Source organism: Macrotis lagotis, chromosome 1, assembly GCF_037893015.1.
Source record: "Macrotis lagotis isolate mMagLag1 chromosome 1, bilby.v1.9.chrom.fasta, whole genome shotgun sequence".
In the NCBI taxonomy this organism is placed as follows: domain Eukaryota; kingdom Metazoa; phylum Chordata; class Mammalia; order Peramelemorphia; family Peramelidae; genus Macrotis; species Macrotis lagotis.
The window spans coordinates 520,149,100-520,168,452 of NC_133658.1; the positions used below are offsets into that span (position 1 = coordinate 520,149,100).

The 19,353-nt window shown below is 37.0% G+C and overlaps 1 protein-coding gene across 1 annotated transcript in view; it reads right to left on the reverse strand.

Moving 5' to 3' along the window:
• Window positions 1–1,154: 1,154 nt before the first annotated feature.
• The window catches only part of XK (X-linked Kx blood group antigen, Kell and VPS13A binding protein), a 54,734-nt gene continuing 36,535 nt past the window's right edge, over window positions 1,155–19,353 (reverse strand). Inside the window, exons 4-5 of the mRNA XM_074214197.1 lie at window positions 4,395–5,223; window positions 1,155–1,554 (exon numbers count right to left, since the gene is read on the reverse strand). Of these exons, the coding sequence (XP_074070298.1) occupies window positions 4,406–5,223 (818 nt within the window). The 3' untranslated portion in view covers window positions 1,155–1,554; window positions 4,395–4,405. The remainder of the gene's footprint in view (window positions 1,555–4,394; window positions 5,224–19,353) is intronic.

Genomic DNA, 19,353 nt, shown 5'->3' on the forward strand with positions numbered 1-19,353 from the left:
AGGGTGACCTTTAGAAGAGTAAATGTCACCAATACACACCACGTTTCCTTTATCAACATGGAGCAGATTGATGGCTAATTCAAGATTTTGATATTTTTCTCCAGTCATCTTGATGGTTAGCTTCTGGAATGCTGAGCCATTTGTATCTAATTGTTTCATTTGTCTTAATAAACACATCCCATAAACTATCTCACAATTTATCACTATCCAGTATTCAAGTCCTCCCAAATACTCCAGTCCTAAATCTGAGTCTAAGTCTCCATGATTGGATCCCCACTAGCTACTGATTAGATTTCCCCAATAATATGCTCATCTCTACTTGGACTGTTATCTAGTAACTGCTGTCCTGTTCCCCTGCTGGGGTTCCTCTCTACACTTCCTTGAATTATCTGATAAGACCTAACCTGTGCTTGTCTGCCCTGTCCTATAAGGATTATCTAGTCTATGGATCTCAATATACTACTTAATGAGCCATGGTGAGAATATTTGATTGAACATGTGTACACAATGTGGAGAAGGGAAAACCAGGTTAATACACGGCTGGGCCTTGAGTCTGGAAGACTCCACTACTTGAATGAAAATCTGACCTTGAAAACATACTAGGTATGTGACCCCTGGGCAAGTCAATAATCCTTTTTACCTCAGTTTCTCAATTTTAAAATAAACTGAAAAAGGAAATGGCAAACTACTTGGGTATCTTTTCAAGAAAACCCCAAATAGGGCCATGAAGAGTTGGACACAAATGAAAAATATAAAAAACAATGCACACAAGAGAAAACTCACTGGACAAAAAAGAAGATCTGGACATTCTTGCCTTGGTTGCTAAATATAATTCCACCCAACTCTCTGTTACTGGTTATAACTTAAGTTCTCCAACTGATAATCTAAATCCATCATCAGGGATACCTAGATGGTGCAGTGGAGTAGAGAGGACCTGAGTTCAAATGTGAACTCAGACACGTAATACTTACTTAGCTGTGTGACCTTGGGCAAATCACTTAACACCATTTGTCTTGTAAAAAAACAAAAAGTAAAAGAAAAATCCATCATCAATTCCACTGGCATAACTTTAAAAATCATCCTGCTTTGAATGGTCTTTGAATCTTGAAAGCAATGATCAGGAATACACACAGAGAATGATGTACCATCAAAAGAAACATAAACATTATTTATTAGGGACAATGACAGCAGTGTCAGCCATTAAAATCACATGTCTAGGTTATAGTTATTACAGTTACTGTGGTGGGCCTAATTCAGAGTACAAATTTTCTCACAAAAGTTCAATAATCATACATACATATACTGAACCATAACAGCCTTTTGATGATAAAAGATAATTCCTAGGAAATGCCCTATATTTGAGAATTCACATTAAGGCCTTCTCTATATGTCTAAGATCAAAAAGATATTTTTCAAACATTTTAAATACAAACCTAACAGTATCAGACCTCCAAGTTGTAAATTTGATTATTCAAAGTGCCTTCCATACATTTTGTGGAAGCATGGGGGGCGGGAAGCCAGATTTCCCATCAGCAGAAGCATATTTAGGATTATCTGAAAGAAAGAGGCAAGCTATTTTTATTCCCTACCAGTCCCATATTCATAAATGTGAGTTTTTATAAACACAGGCAGTAAAGGCAGCAACATGAGTCAGAACAGATGTATACTTCCCTTTCCAAAGTAGAGGCTATTCAATCAAACCTGTTTCCACAAGGTCAAACAACGAATAATTCATTCAGAAGCTGGATGCAAATCAAAATGCTGGTACTAGGATAAAATAGCCTTTCTTATTGTAACAAATTTCCCTTTTGAGCTTGGTGACCAAAAATAATGCCACCTTAGACTTGCATGGTACATTTTGAAAGCACTGTCATAATCATTATCTGCTTCAATGCTGAAAACTCCCCTGTGAGGTATGAGGGTCAGATATTACTACATCTGTTAGATGGGGGTTGCAGGGACAGAGAGGCGACAGAGTGGCTTAAATACAGACAATAGGAATGGAAGTAAGAGCCAGGAATAGTTGTGCTGCCACTTAGAGAGACACAATCCTAATAGAAACTTTTTCTTCACTAAGTATCTGCAGAAAAAGAGTGATCTTAGTTTTATTCTATTCCTAATCTTTGAATTTTTGGAAAAATATTTTATGTGATCATATAGTACATGTCTATGTACATTTAAATATACTTATCTATCTACATGCACAACTCTGTGTGTATATACAAGGATATATCAACATGTACACATGCAACAGGAACACATACACATATAATGATTTGCATTAGAACAAAAAAAATTTTTTGCATTAGACCAAGTACAAGTGATGTGGGCTAAGAGGCAGTGAGATATTTTCACAAGATATTTTTCTCTCGCTTGAACAAAAAAGGGAATTTACTGACTTTAGAAGCATATTTGAAATACTTCAAAATTTTTAAATATACAAAGACAAAGGTAAGATTTGATTTATAGACAGATCAACTAAAGTGTATAAAAATAGTAAAACACACGAGAAAGCCTTTTAGGGGTGGAAAACATTTACATTGTCTCATTTTCCCTGAATATAAAAAAAAAGGTTATCAAGTTATGTGTTTGTGTGTATGTACATTTTGTATTTTCTATATGAAATTGAACCCAATGTGAATTACAAATAAAAGTGAGAACTTTGACAAATACATCTTGCTATATAATACAGTCTTGCAAAAAGACTACATCTCTGACACAATGGTGTTTAATTTAATGTCCTTGATCTAAGTTTATCTTATAACATTCCCATTATTTAATTTTTAATAATGTTAAATGATGTCTGTTTCAATCTGGTTCCAGGTATCACATGGGAAAAAATTTTAATGTTTAAAAATAAAGGTATTGGATCATATTTTCCCTAGATAATTGAATAAATGCTACCCAACTTCATGTTAAACATATAAACACATATATACATTCATATCCAAACACAGAATATCAAATTGAAGAGGTAAATAAAGGAGGAATTGATTGAATCAGAATCCTTCTGTAGTTTGTTGCAATAACTACAGATTCAGAATGTATCCCTCCAAAAGGAGGGATTCTAGGTAGTCACTGGATTCTTGGTTGCTTAATTTCTTTGGGACCATGGAGAAGGGTAGTAGCATTAAGATTCTTATCATGGTTAGTCTGGTCTTGGCTAAGTCTTTTGGGAGAAATGATATACATTCAAAAATATTTTTTGAATAAAACTCAGATTTTTATGTGACTTCACAAAATCCTGAATCAGGAGAAGACTTTAAGAAGTTAGAAAACTATCTTCAAGGTTACCCACATCTAACCATCCCTAAAAGAATACTGTTTGGTAGAGGCTCCTAGAGAAGGAGACTGCATAACTCCCTCACATGGTCATTTTAATGCTTAATGCATCTTATGAACCAGACATTCTCCTACATATCTAATGCCTATTAATTCTTTCTGAATTAAAATCAGTTTAGAATGCAAGTTTGTTCAAAGGATCACTAGGGACCTAAAATCTCTGGATCCAAATACTTGAATAAATATGACCTGAGGTTGATAGGGGAAGTGTGAAAACAAAGTGTGAAAACAGCACATTCAAGGATTTGAAAATCAAACTCACAGGCCTTCTCTTTTGGCAGTTAGTGCCACCATTAGACCAGGTTCTTTCTGCAATTAAACAGAAGCATCTTGGGCTAAGAACAAGTAGAAAAAGTCAGTGTTCAATGGTTCCTTATAGGTTGGACTGTAATAGTTCCACTCTAAGAAATGCAGAGAGAGAGAAGTCATGATCTGATAAATATAATCATAGCAGGAACTCTCAGTCACTAAGGCAACTCTTACACAAGGACCATCCTCAAGGCTTATGAAGAATAGTCTTGAGTTTTTAGACAGGATAATCAGGACCTCTCTTCCCTAAAAGGGGAGCTTTTCCTCATTCTGTCCAATCACTCCAATGAAATTTCCCTTTTTTCCCCCCAAAACCTGAGATAAAATTCCATGAGGTTCTGACCTGCAATGTAACAAAAGCAAGATGTCCTTTTTTTGTTTGTTTTTAAACCAAAGAGGACAATGTCAACTGGGAGAACACAAGCATTCAAGCCCATACACATAACCTTTGTTAAATAGGGTGTTTTGCATTGTGCCACACTGGACTGATAGCCTGCCATTCTCGTGCCAGTCTCCGCGCAAACATACACATTCACATTCATATTCCATACTCCAACGGCACACAGAGCAAGCTAGCTGGAGGGGAGTAGGGGGTGCACTTGTAGGGATAAATTCCTCTCTGTCCAAAGACATGTGCAGTGTTGTTATAGGTTGTCTGAACAAGCATCCATCAGACCCAGAAAACAAGACCAAAGGACTTGCATAGGCATAAGCAACAGCTGTTGGGAGAGACAACATCTTACCACTGGTCCAATTAAGAATTGGAAGGGACATTCAGGTTCGAGTTTCTGTTCTGGGGCTCATATTTTTGCTGTTGGACAGGAGTTTCATTATCCGGTGACTTCAAGTCTGTTCTCTCTGCTGGGTCACCATGTCTCTGCCTTTTACATGGAAAGCAAAGACACCTGAAGCATGACAATAGTCCTTGAGAAATACTAAATGAAAAGAGAGTTTTGCAAGGGTGGAAAAACTGGTAAAACACTAGCATAAAGAGGATAGCTATGCAATATGCAATCATTAGCTTTAGAATGAGCAAGGGGGCACACACATACACATAAATGTCTGTCTTGTAAATGTACCACATGAGGAGAAGGAAAGCATTCTCAATGAACCTCAGCATGTAATAGACCATCAACCTGTACCAGTTCTGAGACTTATTAATCAAGTCAGGGCTGTTGATCTTCAGTTGTACAGCTGACCAACAGAACATGTTGATGCCTGCATACAGGAAGGTGAGGAAACACAGCACTATGGTGGTGCCCACTCTGGTCATGGCCTTGATATTCTCTGGAAAGGGAGAGCCACTTCTCCAGAAGAGAATCCAGGGGTAAAAAAAAAAGCAAAAGAAATTGAGGAGCACCACAGGGAGGATCCAGATCTGGAGGACAGAGCTGAAAAGGACCAGGACCATGACCCGTGTGGCAATCTCAAAGCTCCGCCAGAAGAAGATGCACATATAGGCTATAGGCTTCACTTTGAACTCGTATTCATCATACTTGATCTTGATGGCCAGGATGTTGCAGCGCAAGGCCCCATACACGATGGACAGCAGGGACAGTGTCATGAAGATGCCTGTAAGAGAAAACGTGAAGTAGGCTAAAGTATCAACTTATGCATAAACCCTTACAGGAGCTCAATGAGGAGGATAGGATCAAAGGATTTTTGAAGACTGATCCATCAACACACAAATACTTCCTAAGCACCTGAGGCACTCCCCCTCTATTGGGGGAAATGGCACAAACCCACATAATTAAATTATAAAGTAATTTCAGGGAGGTATTGGCAGTCATGGGGAGGAGTGGGTATTAAGCCTCATATAGGAGATGGTAGTTGAGTAGAGTTTTGAAGGGAGCTCGAGATTCTAAGAGGAAGAGATAAAGAAGTGAGTGCATCCCAAGGATAGAGGACAGTTCTTACAAAGATGTGTAGACAGGAGGTGGAATGCTTGGCTGCTCCCCTGCCAAGGAGAAACTCAAAGAAGCTCTAGGATAGGTCAGAGCCCTTTGTTTTGGTTCATGAAAAGCATTTCAAAACTTTTGCCTCTACTCTAGAAGAGATTGAAAATTTATGTAACCTGACTATAACTTGAAGACTTACAGCTTCAAATGGATGGAATTTTCTTCTTCCCTGGAAGGGAAGGAGACTACCATGAGCACTAAGCCAAGGAAGACTAGTGGCAAGGTTTTTTTTCCCTCCCCTCTGGGTTTGGATAGGGCAGAAATAGCTGCAGTGGCATACTCCTTACACTCAAATTGCAACAAAGAAAGATGAGAAGCAATGATGAGAAAGGAGGAGGAGAGAGGAGAGATGAGAGAGGACGGGGGGGGGGGGGGAGAGAGAGAGAGAGAGAGAGAGAGAGAGAGAGACAGAGACAGAGACAGAGACAGAGACAGAGACAGAGAGAGAGACAGAGAGAAGTGAGGATGATGAGAAAGAGGGAAGGAGGGAAGAAAAAAGAAATGAAGGGACAGAGAGGAGTGTCAGATGGACAGGGAAGGGTTAGAAGGATGAGAAGGGAGAGGGGAGAGAGAGTGCAAGAGAGAGAGAAAAAGGAAGAAAGGAAAGAGGGGAAAGAAAGGAGGAGAAAAAGAGAAAGGGAGTGAAGGAGGAAAACAGGGACTGAAAATGAGAGAGAGAGGAAGAGAAAAAGAAAATGAGGAAGTCAGACAGGGAAAAGTGAGGAGCATAAGAAGAGGGGGGATGGGAGGAAGAGAAAGAACAAAATGGAAGAGAAGGAAGAAAAGAGAGTGAAAGAGCAATAAATAGTAAGAGAGAGGAAGAGATGACAGAGAAGGATGAGGAGGATGAGAAGAGAGGGAGGAGTGAGAGGGATAGAGGAAGAGAAAAAGAGAAAAGGCAGGAAGGAAGAAAAGAGGGAGTTACAGTGAGAGAGTCTAATAGAGAGAGGAAGAGACAGGCAGACAGACAGGGAAGGATGAGGAGCATGAGAAGAATGGAAAGAGTGGGAGGGAAAGAGAGAGAAAGGAAAGAAGAAAAAAGAGAGAAAAGGAAAGAAAAAGAGAAAGGGAGGAAAAGAGGAAGGGACAGTGAGAAAGAGAGAGAAAAATCATTTCCTTCCATCCCTCAAATGAGGTAGATAATATTGACTGGACTCAGTAACCATTGACCTTTGGAGCTCTTCTTTGAACTCCTTAGCATGGGCTCTTTCATTTCCCTCAACACTCAAACTGACTCGAGTCATTATGAACTATAACTGTTTGCTACACTCCTGGCTCTCCTCCCTTTGACTCTTGCTTCTGTTAGCCCTCTGCTCAATGAGAGTCATCTAGGTATCCACTACTAGAACAAAACAGCCAATGTAACTAGTCATGGACATTATCCCAAATGCTAATAGCACATTTGAGGAGGAAGCATGAATGTTTAAGACTCACCATTACAGCAGGAGAAAACACAACTGGAAGAAAGAAAGAGAGAACATTTACTGTTTACTCATTTCCTCAGCCTGTGCCCTGTTTTTGATGTACACAGAGTTGGGAAATGAGTAAATACGAAAAAAAAAAAAAGAATCTGACCATAAATTATGTTGGTACCATGGAGGATCAAAACACACACTCAGAAGATGACAAAGTCCAACCTTCTGAATCCAAAACCTCCACGAAAAATAGGAGTTGGGCTTGGGCTATGGAGGAGCTCAAAAGATTCTGAAAATCAAGTAAGGGAGATAGGGAAATTCAAACTTTCCTGTTGAAATGACGAAGGCTGAAAAGAAAGTCTGATCTTTAAATATAGGACTCAGGTGAAGCATAGAGAGGTTGGATGAGAAGGGTAAATTATGAAGAATTTAATGGTGTGGAACAGTTTCTATTCCTGCATGGGAAGATGATACTGATAACTCATATGAAACATCTTAATTAATAGAGCAGGTAGGTAGAGTATATTTAGACAAGACACAGGAGAGAGTTGAATATAAAGGTATATAATATATTATATAGAATCAATGAGTGAGAGGGGAATGTACTGGGAGAAAGGGAAAGGAGAGATAAAATAGGCTAAGATATTTTTACATAAAAGAGTTTTTGCAATAGAGTGGAAAGGGGGGAAGGTGAGGAGGAATGACTGAGGCTTCATTCTCATCAAAAATGACTCAGAGAGGAGACAACATACACACTTAATAGGGTATAGAAGTCTTTCCGTAGAGGAAAAAGAAGAGAAAGGGGATGGAATGGGTAGCTAGGTGACGCAGTGGATAGAGCAGCTGCCCTGGAGTCAGGAGGACCTGAGTTCATATCTGATCTCAGACAAGTAATAATTACCTAGCTGTGTGGCCTTGGGAAAGTCACTTAACCCCATTGCCTTAAATTAAAAAAAAAATTTTAAAGAAAGGGAATGGGAGAAAGGAGACAGAGGTAGAGGAGAGGGATTTACATAATAGAGGTGAGGGTAGCTCATGGAAGAGGGTTGAAGATACATTATACTTTTTTTTGTTTTTTTTTTTCACAAGGTGGTGGGATTGGGTACCTGTCTGGGACCACAAAGCTGGGTGGTTCTTGTGTGTCTGGGATGGAATTTGGACTCTAGTACTCCTAGCTCCTTGGCCAGTGCTGTCTTCTGTGCCACCTGGCTGCCCCCATAGCACATTTTTGAGGAGGGACAGAGTGAAAGGAGAGAGAAAAATAGAATAAATGGGAGTGGGGAGGAATAGATGGAGAGAATTACAATCAGCAACTTTTGGGAAAAAATATGGAAGCAACTTCTCTGATGGACTTAACGATAAATAATGCGATCCATCCCAGAGACAGAGCTGATGGTATTTGAACAGTCTACAATACAATTTTTCCCTTTCTTTCACTTTGTTTTTTGTGAGATTTTTCTATTTGGCAAGGAGTGGGGGGTGGGGAAGATTATGCCTACTCTTACAACAAAACTATTTTAGTAATGTGTAAATAAATAAAAATGTAAATATAAAAAATAAAATATATTTTGGACACACACACACACACACACACACACACACACACACACACACAAAGAACAACATTTAGTCAGGAAACAAGTTAGGAGCCTAGCCTAGGGTTCTACCATTGACTCATTTGTTTGATGTTGATCCTTTGGACTTTACCAAATTGAGTCACAAAGAGTCAGAGAGGACTCAACAAGAACAAAAACAATATTGTGTTCTTTCTTCCCTCCAGATTTCCTTTCTCGGTTGTCTTCCCCCATTTGATCGTAAGCTCATTGAGGGTAGGGACTGCTTTTCATTTTTTTATCTGTATCCTCAGCAATTACAAGAGTACTTGATTAGATAGTAGACATTTAACAAATGTTCATTAACTTATTGACTTAATAGTTTTAGTGTGCAGTTTCATCATCTATAAAAATGGTGATTATAACACTGATTCTTATATTTTGGCCACAAAATTTGGCAATCCAAGTTGCTATTATTTTAGAATACATATGAAGCTATAATTGCTTAGAAGTTATAAGAGAATATTCATTTTGGGGGAATGAGCAATGGGTTTCAAGACTTCTGATTATATTAGGGTAGGTAATTTCTGCTTGGAATGCTCCCATTCCTGATACAGACACAAAACTCTGTGGACACAAAACTCCAACAATTTTGGTTAATAAAAAAAATGTGAAAATCTAAACCTTATGTTTTATTAGGTATGAGTAGCAACTACTTCTAATGTTTTCATTTTATTTTAATTATTTTTTATTTTCATTATTTTAATATAAACAGCATTTGGCAGTAGAAAAAGAAGACAATAAAACATGGAATTTGAAAGGACTCCAAGATAGGAGAGATGAATTCAAAACCTTGCTCTGAAACTAGCTGTGTGATCAGATGAAGTCAGTTATGGCTTTGATTCTCAGTGTCTTTATCTATAAAACTGGGATAATAAAACTCATACTACCTCCTTTTATTATTTAAGAGAAAAGTGCTTTGCATATCTCTTTGTGCTATTAGGTGAGTTATTTAAAAGGGGGAGTGATTGGGGCGGCTAGGTGGCACAGTGGATAAAGCACCGGCCCTGGAGTCAGGAGTACCTGGGCTCAAATCTGGTCTCAGACACTTAATAATTACCTAGCTGTGTGGCCTTGGGCAAGCCACTTAACCCAATTTGCCTTGCAAAAACCTAAAAACAAAAAGATATAGACTCCTCTGAGCAAAAAAAAAAAGTTAAAAAAAAGGGGGGGGGAGTGATGGCCATAATCACATAATCAGAATAGGAGCCTTATTTTAAATAAACAGTTCTTTCAACCTGTAAATTTGAAATGATCAACATATTTTTCTGTGAATTAAACTGCAAAGCTACTTCATATGAAAATTATATTTGTAAATAATTTACTATGTTTTTTCAATGCAGTATTTTAAGTGCTTGTATTTTTTCTTCTTTTAATAAAAAGTAAACTATTATGAAGATTATTTACCATGCAGATGGAAGACAGAGATAGTATTCCAGGTCTAGAGAATATTGTTAATAAGGGTCCAGAGATGGAGCAAAGAGTTCATGTAGGAGGATGAAATAAATAGCTCACTTTGTCTGGACACAACATACATGGAGGGAAAGAGAAACAACCATAGGAACAACTATTATGCCAGGAATATAACAATTATTATCTCATTTCATCCCTACAACAATCCTGGGCAGTAGGTGCAATTATTATCCTCATTTTGCAATTGATAGAAGCTTAGTGATTTGCTCAGGGTCATGTAACCAGAAAAGGTTTAAGGCAGAATTTGAATTCAGGTTTTTCTGATTGCTTACCTAGCTTTCTATCCAAGGTACCACTTAGTGGATTAGTGTGAGATGAAGCAGAAGAGGAAGGTAATTACAGACTGAAGAAGTCTTTGAATGCCAAAAGTTTCTCCTGTCTTCTATCACTACTTCTAGTACAACTTTAGACCAAAGAATCCTGTCTTGGGCTCTTACCCTTGGACTTGGCTCATAGACTGGAACATAGTAAGAACAAATGGTCAGAACTGACCATTAGTTCAATGGGAAAAGATCAGTATTAAGAAATGAAGAACTAAGGGAAATAACAATAATATAAGGTAAGAAGCAGAAAGTTGATCAATCATATGTTCTTCCTTTTATTGCTACTTGACTTGCCTTGACTGAGCCTCCTCTCTAGATTTGTTCTTTGTTTTGTATGGCCCTTCATATGAATGACGCCTTCTATGCAATAGGAACTCAATCAACATTTGCTGAATGAATAGAACTTATTATGAAAGAATAACTAAGAAACACCACATGATTATATCACCTCATACTTGCTTTCTGAATTTCTCTTGAAAAATGAACACATGAATGAAAAATAATCAAATTTCATTGCAAAAAGTTATTTCCTTTCACCCATATAATTGAATTTGTTTCTGAAACATTTTGATTGCCCCACATTGACCGAATGTCAAATAATAATTTAATATAGCAAGAGCTCAATGTTTCTGGAAATCTCAGATAAAAATTAATTTTCCATAACTGTGGTCAGGAAGAAATATTTATACCTATATCACATCCAATTATTCAATAATCTGTTATTTTTCAAAGTCTGAATATCTTAGATCATTCAATTGCAGAAAACCTTTTTAAACATCTCGAAGGCTACCAAATTATTTATTACTTCTACAGTAAATATCTCCTTCCTGCCCTTTCTTCCTCTCCTCCTCCCTTTGCCCAGGATATGATGTGATAGAGTGGTAATAATGTTAGATCTGAGGTCAAAGAGCTGGGTTCAAATCCTAGCTCTGGCTTTTAAAAATTATGAAATGAATCTATTTCTCTGGATTGAACTTTCCTCATCTGCAAAAAAAAGGGGGTTGGTAGAGGTTAGTACTTATCAAAGTGTATCCCAGGACCCCTGACCCTTTTAGGAGGTTCATGATGGCAACTATTATCATAATAATGCTAAGATGTTCTAATATCCAACATGAGAAAAATTAATAGACACATAGATAAAATATCTTTAGGGTTCTCATTAATTTTTGAGAGTATAAAGCAGTCATAAGACCAAAAAGTTTTAGAACCACCAGTATAGATTAACTAATTTGTTGTTGTTTGGTCACATTCAACTGTTCATGACTTAATGTAAGGTTTTCTTGACAAAGATTGGAGTGGATTGTCATTTCCTTTTCTAGCTCATTTTACAGATGAGGAAACTGAGGACATCAGGGTTGGTGACTTGCCCAGGGTCACATATCTAATAAGTGTCTGAGGTCAGAATTGAACACAGGCCTTCCTGACTCCAAGGCACCCTTTACTTAGAATTATTAGGATAGATATTGTGTCTCTATGTTTAAGAGAGGATCCTACATTAGTGCTGAAAGGAACATTAAAGAACATCCAGTCCACCTACCTTGTTTGAGGACTGGGTCGATATTTGGTGTGACAGATCCCCAAGGGTTCAAATATGAAATCCATTTATTAAAAAAAAATTTCAAATGCCCCCAGGTTAAAAAAAAAGCAACTCTCTAAGGAAATGAAAGACATTTCTCAAGAAGATTAAAAGCAGGTAAAAGCCATAGGCAAGGAGATTAAAAGCAATGAACAAGATGTTCTCTGGAGCCTCAAGAGGTTTCTGCCTTTGATTTACAGCTTGCCTAAAGGGACCAGTGCCAGGTCCCACATCAATCAACCTGGGAGCAAAATTCATTTAATCTGGTCCATAACATTTACATTCACAAGAATCCTGGCAATATTGTGGGATTGTGAAATTAGTCCTATATTTCACAGGGGCAAAACTAAGCAGAAGATTGGCCTGGGTCCTCACCTAGAAGGTACTTTCATTTTCTGCCCTTTAAAATAGTAGGATGTGGGGGGAGACTAGATGGTGCAGTGGATACAGCACCAGCCCTGGAGTCAAGAGTACCTGAGTTCAAATCCTGTCTCAGACACTTAATAATTACCTAGCTGTGTGGCCTTGGGCAAGCCATTTAACCCCATTTGTCTTGCAAAAAACCTAAAAAAATTAAAAAATTAAAAAAAATAGTAAGATGGGAGGAGAAATCTGGAAAGTGCCAAGGACTAGCCCTATCTTGCTCCCATTTCCCCTGGGAACTATCTTGGAGTTCATTGTTAAAAAATTTGTGATCTCTTATCTGGTTCCTTTAAAATGAAACCATTCTGACCACCTTTGATAGGTGTGACTGACCTTTCAGGAATTTGTATCTATTTGGTTTTGGGGAGTAAAGAATAGTTAAACAAGAAAATGGTAATCACCAGAAAGAGTTGACACCCTCCACCCATCTACCCTAACCGGTTACTCCCCTCCATGTCACCATAAAGCAGATAGATTGTTCCTTAGGGACTACAGAGTGTTGAAGTACTGAAGATATGATTAATCACCTTGATGATCCAGAATTAGGTGCTGGAAATTCCACCCAAATGTTAGCAGGTTTTCCCCAAAGAAACTAATAACTCACTGAGAGCTATTGGGGAACTAAGCACCCAAACTGTGGTTTCTCCCCTCTAGATTAATCCTCTAACCCAGGGCTTTGGCAGGCTAGGAAATGTCTATGGATCTTTGATCAGAATATTTGCCGTCTACATTTACAATTGTAGGAAATGATAAATTTCATTTAGAAGTTAGTAAAAATAAAGATGTGTACACACACACACACACACACACAAAACACCACAAAGTCACAGTCCTCTGTAATTTATCCAAAAGCCTCTCTTTAGACCCTAGGTTAAGAATCTCTGCTCTGAATCATGTGGTTCTTGTGCAAGAGAAACTAATAAAAGGTCAGATACAGTGAACCAAAAATGGTGCTACTCAAATAGGCATCAGTTCTTGATCACAGAAATACCTCAGCTCCCTACCGCAACATCCTTTCTCCATACTACACGTGCAAACACTTAAAATAATAAGGATGATTGTCCTTAAGATCTAGAATATTCTTGTTTAATTAATTTAGTGTATTAAACAAATCAAGAATAAAGCCAATGGATAGTTGGTAGGAATGTGTATATACATCTATGTCTGTATATAAATAATAAATAATACATCATACATTATTAAATATGTATGTACTCAAGAACTTAGAACTCCACCAAGGCATTTGGGACACTCCTCAGATGTTTAATTACAATTATATAACACCAGTTAGTAGCAACTGTTTTAATGATAAAATACTAGAAAACTCTCCTGATGAGGAAAAACTTCATCACAGATTCCCTGGGAAGTTATACAATAGTGAAGGGTTTGCAGACTAGAAATCTTAGTAAGTAGGTGAGGGACCCTAATTTAAAAAACTAAGACAATGCTACTGGGGTCTAGCACTGAAGGCTTTGTCAACACAAGAAGGAAGTGTTAAAAAATGGCAGAATGACTCAGACATAGGATTAAATAGTAATAGTAATAATAATAATAATAATAATAATAATTATTATAATAATAATATAGTCTTGACACAGGCACAAGAGCTCCTAGACCTGACATGGGACAGGTCTCTCTGATTAAGCTACTGGACTTAACTGCTTGGCTTCTTCAACCATAAAATGTTCCACCTGGCTGTTATTTAATTCTCAGGAATCTTAGCAAAGAAGGATGGGAGTGTATGCTAGTTTATTCAGTGATGGGTTCGGAGAAAATCTGAGGAGAGGAAGGAGGAGGAGGAGGAAGTAGAGAAGAAGGAAGAAAAAGGAAGAAGAGGAAAAGCAGGAGAAGAGTTTTGGGCCTGGAATCAGGTAGACTTATGTTTGTAAGTTGAAATCTGGTTTCAGATACTAGCTGTGTGATCACAGACAAATCGCTTCACCCTGTTTGCTTCAGTTTCCTCATCTGTAAAATAAGCTAGAAAAGGAAAATGCAAACCACTCCTAGGTAATAACATAAAACTCTAGCTGAGTTGTTTAAAGTTGTAAAAGATGATGATATTAAAGTGCTATACTCACTAAGCCAGCAAATTTGGAAGACTCAAGAGTGACCACTGGAGTGGAATCAATTTCTTATGTCCCAATCTTTAAAAAAAAAAGGACAATAACAAATAATGTTCAAATTACTGAATACTTGTACCTTTTTCACATGCTAGCAAAGGTTATGCCTAAGATCTGCAAGGGAGGCTTCAACATTCGGTGAAAAGAGAATTGCCAGAAGAGCAGGTGGTTTTTGAAGAGAAAGAAGAACTAAAGACCAAATCATCAACATTTATTGGATTATGCAGAAAACAGAGGAATTCCAGGAAAAAACCTTTTGTTTCTTTGCCAACACTAAAGTGTTTGCAAGGATCACAAAAAATGGCAAGTCCTCAAAGAAACTGGAGGTTTGGAATAACCTGTATGTGAGCCTAGGAGTAATGGTTAGAACCAAACATGGAATAGTGGATTGGTTTAAGCAAAACTCTTAATGAGGGTGAAAGAGAAGAGTGTAAAAGCTACTTTAAAGATTAACATAAAAAAAAACTAAGAAAGTGTCAATAATCCCAGCATTTTCTGGCAAAGAAAGAGGGAAAGAAATTGTAGAAGGGTCAATAATATTTCTAACCTCAAAGATCATTGTAGACAGTGACTGCAGCCATAAAATTAAAAAAAAAACATGTGATCCTTGGAAAGAAAGTTTTGGCAAATCTGGACAACATACTAATAAGGAGAGACATCACCTTGCTGGCAAAGGTCTGTATAATCAAAGCTATGGTTTTTTCCACTAACAATGCATGGCTGTGAGAGTTGTACTATAAGGAAAGCTGAGCACAGAAAAATTGATGTTTTTGAATTGTGGTACTAGAGAAGGCTTTGGAGAGATCACATTAGTCAATACTTCAATCAATTCAGGTTATTATCTGGAAGGACAAATTCTGAAGCTGAAGCTTATTTTGTTCACATAATGAAGAGATGGAATAAAATAGGAAAGACCCTCTTATTGAGAAAGATTAAAAGCAAAAGGAAACAGAGAATGGGATGGAGATAGTGCCATGGAAACAATGAATATGAACTTGGACAGACTTTGAGAGATAGAAGAGTCTGGCATGCTGTGGCCCACAGATCATGAAGAGTCAGGCATGAGTGAATGACAACAAAACAAAACTCTAACAGAATAAAAATGTCTATGATAATTCAAAGTGAAAACAATGTATTCCTGGAAAGAAAGAAGTTGGAGTAATTTTTTGATTAATCTGAATCTAAATAGACAGAACCATCCAGTAGCCCTGTTCCCCCAAAGTGGGGTTTTCTTCTAAGAAGAAGATTCAAATGAGAAAACAATCTATTAGGAGGTATTCATTCAAACAAACAAGATCTTTATATGGTCTACATTGAAGCTTTCATACATTTGACCTAATTATTGCATTGGTTTTTTTTTTTTTTTTTTTTTTTGCTGCAAAGCACTACTTAGAAAAAAACTCACTTCACTAAATAGTATTATTGAAACCTGAACAAAGTTCTAAAAAAGATAGCAATTTATACATGTGAAATATTATTCTTATTACTCCTTTACCCTGCCTCCTCCCTGGACCTTTAGCTTGACTGTCTTATTCTCTCTTTATTTGGAACCCTATGCCATTTCTAACTTCAAATTTTCAGTTTCGTCATTTTTATTTCATGTCTGACTCTTTGTGACCTCATTTGAGATTTACTTGGCAAAGATACTGGAGTACTTTGCAGTTTCCTTTCTCCAGCTTATTTTACAGATGAGGAAACTTGAGGCAAACAATTAAGTGATTTGCCCAGGGTCACACAACTAGTCAGTGTCTACAGTCACATTTGAATTCATGTCTTCCTGATTCCAGGACAGATGCTCTATCCACTACACCACCAAGTTGTCCAAAATGATTCTTAAAGAGAGAGTTCCCTAAGTATTATTGATGACCTAATCAATTAATCTATAGGGTCAACATAGGATATTAGAAGATGAGTCTGTCATAATGCTTATTGAAATATTTGTTTATTTAGCATAGCCTATAGATCATCAATCAAGGTTTATATTTTATGACTTGGGCAGAAAATTTAGTCATCCATGACCACTGGGAATTCTGGAGTTCTCCAGGATCTCTAATTTTCATTTAACTAGAAATTCAATACAGAATACAATTAGACCTTAATGAATGATCTTATTTTATTTTCACAGGGCTTTGTGAGAAATTAAAAGCAATAATATAATTTCCATTTTATAGATTAGAAAGCTGAGTTATGCAGAGATTTTAATAATTTGCCTATGGTTACAGAATTTAGTTGCAAATCTATGTCTATTAATTTTTAAATAAATCTTCCCTCAAAAATGTGATGGGAGGTGGTAGTGATGGTAAAGGTGGGAGCATTATCAGCTAAGGAACCCAGAGCTTCAGGTTCAAGATAAGATGAATCTTTCATAGACCTGAAATAATTTACAGTACATTATATCATAATTTAGATTAAATTCTATAGAACATTGTATTAATTTATGATTGCATATAACTGTTCATCATTCACTGCAAATAACATAAGGAGTTCTAAAATTCTCAAAGCTTTCTTGGACCTAGAATTTTTAAATTTCAATTAAAATTAAATAAACTAAATTTTTAAAATTAAGTTAAATTAAATTTGGCTTAAACACCAATTGGTTCACTGAAAAATGGAATAGCTGTAGAGTTAACAGTCGGCTCAGTCAAATAATTTTATGGCCTTTCTCATCAAGCCTAGATCTCTCTCCCTGTGCTGCAAAACTATAAAATGACCACGCTTGGAGGATCACGTCATCTAGGGACATCTCCTACCAGAACAATCTTTAATGTCCTTCCTGTTGTATTGAACTCACTTGGGCTGATGTCCAGTTCTGATCTTTTGAAGCTTGGGTAATGAGATTCCTAGATGAGACTATCCAAAGGTCTGACCCTTGGTGCACTGCTGCACGTACTCAGAGAGCTCCAACCTAGTATCACAGCATCAACTTTGCAGGGGCAGTGCTTTGTGTCCTCATGTTTGCTAAGATAGAAGGTACTGTTCCCATAATTAGAGAGGATCTTTTCAAAAGAATTTGACAAGCCACATGAGTCAGAACAGCAGGAGACCTTTTCCCAAGCTTGGCTAGTCCTCAGTCCTAACTCATTAAGAATTACATCAGGTGAGTAAATTAGACCTAGGCTGGTAGTCATAGTATGCAGGTGGACAAACAAGAAACTGGATAACCTGCTGGCAGCAGAGGGACTTTAAAAAAGTTTGTCTGTACCACCTGAACTCTTTGAATACATATTTTTGCATTTCGTGCACATCATCTTTTTCACTAATTATTTCCTACAAGTTATGGGAGTAAGTTGCAAGAATTTCAGTGGCTTTTTTTGCCAACACAGGGAAATACAGAGTTCAATGTTTCATAGGTTCAAAGATATAGACACAAAATGAATCATAGTTTCAATAAACCGTTTTGACAGAATCTCTCATGATATTTTGGTGGACAAGGCAAGAGAGTCTGTTAGTTGGATTTACCTGACATAATATATATTCTCTCACATTATGATTTAGATTATGTCCTGTATAGTATTCAGTTGACTAGATAACATTTCCCCTCATTTTTAAAAAAATTTTATTTAACATTATATTCTGAAACACCAAAAAGGGAGCACTTTAATATATTCAATAGGAGGGGGATGACATAGAGAACTATGAATTTCTATTTCATACTGCTTTTTTAAAAAAGTATTAAATAATTTCCATATATTATTTTCAAACTGTCCAATTTGTCTATGCTTCCCTGCTATGCATTTTAAAATGTTTTGAAGGCTCTCTTTTTCCAGCATTACTATTGTTAATCCATTTTTTCCCCTCCAATGCCCTCATTAATTAAAAATTTAGAGAGAAAATTGTGTAACAAATAGTCAAGTAAAAAGAATCCAACAGTGGTCATATCCAAAAATGTGTGACTTTTTTAACCTTAAGTCTCACATTTCTGTCAGAAGATTACATTTAATGTTTAGTCACTTTCTTTCCTTTCCCCCCTCCACCCCTGCTTTTAAACACTGGATTTTCGATCTGAGGGACCTTTTGTAAATCCGGCCAAAGGGTTCTCTCTTTGGTGTGTCCAACCTCCAGTCCATGGATTCACAAGTGGCCCTCAAAGCCCATTCATGTAGCATTATTGCATTTTATTATTATACTCATTGGTAATATGGATTGCATAGTATTCACAAATAAATTTTTAATTCTATATGTGGCCCTTGACTAGTTTTATTGGGTGATGTAGCCCAGAAGAGCTAAAAAGTTGGATAAAGGTATGATAGTTTTTAAAACTTTTACAATGACTTGAAGACTATGGATGGCAAATTTATAGAAGTCATGGCATGGGATGAGAGCTAATACAACAGATGACAGGATCAGGGTTCAAAATTATACAAATAATATAATAATATAAAAAAGAAATAGATTGATGGGAAACCATCTATAGGAAATAAAGCACAGATACTTAAAGACCCAAATTAAGATTTTTTAAAATCAATTTTACGAGTACAGTTTGGAAGAGACCTGGTAGTTCATGTGAAGATACCCTAGAGATTTAAGGTGATATCCCTATTAATAATGGGAGATATCAATGACATCAAGCAGCTAACAAAAGAACTATGACTGCAGTTCAACACTGTAAGCTATTTCTCACCAATGCAGAACACAATTCTCTTGTTATTTAGAACTGCTATGAATGAAAAATGCATTATCTTGTGACCAACCTAGTCACAGACCTCTAGTGTACTCAGGTTGGTGGTCTTCAGACAACAGAAACAGTCCACCACTGCATACGTAATCAATCCCTTTGCAACTTCTTAGGATCTTCGGAGTT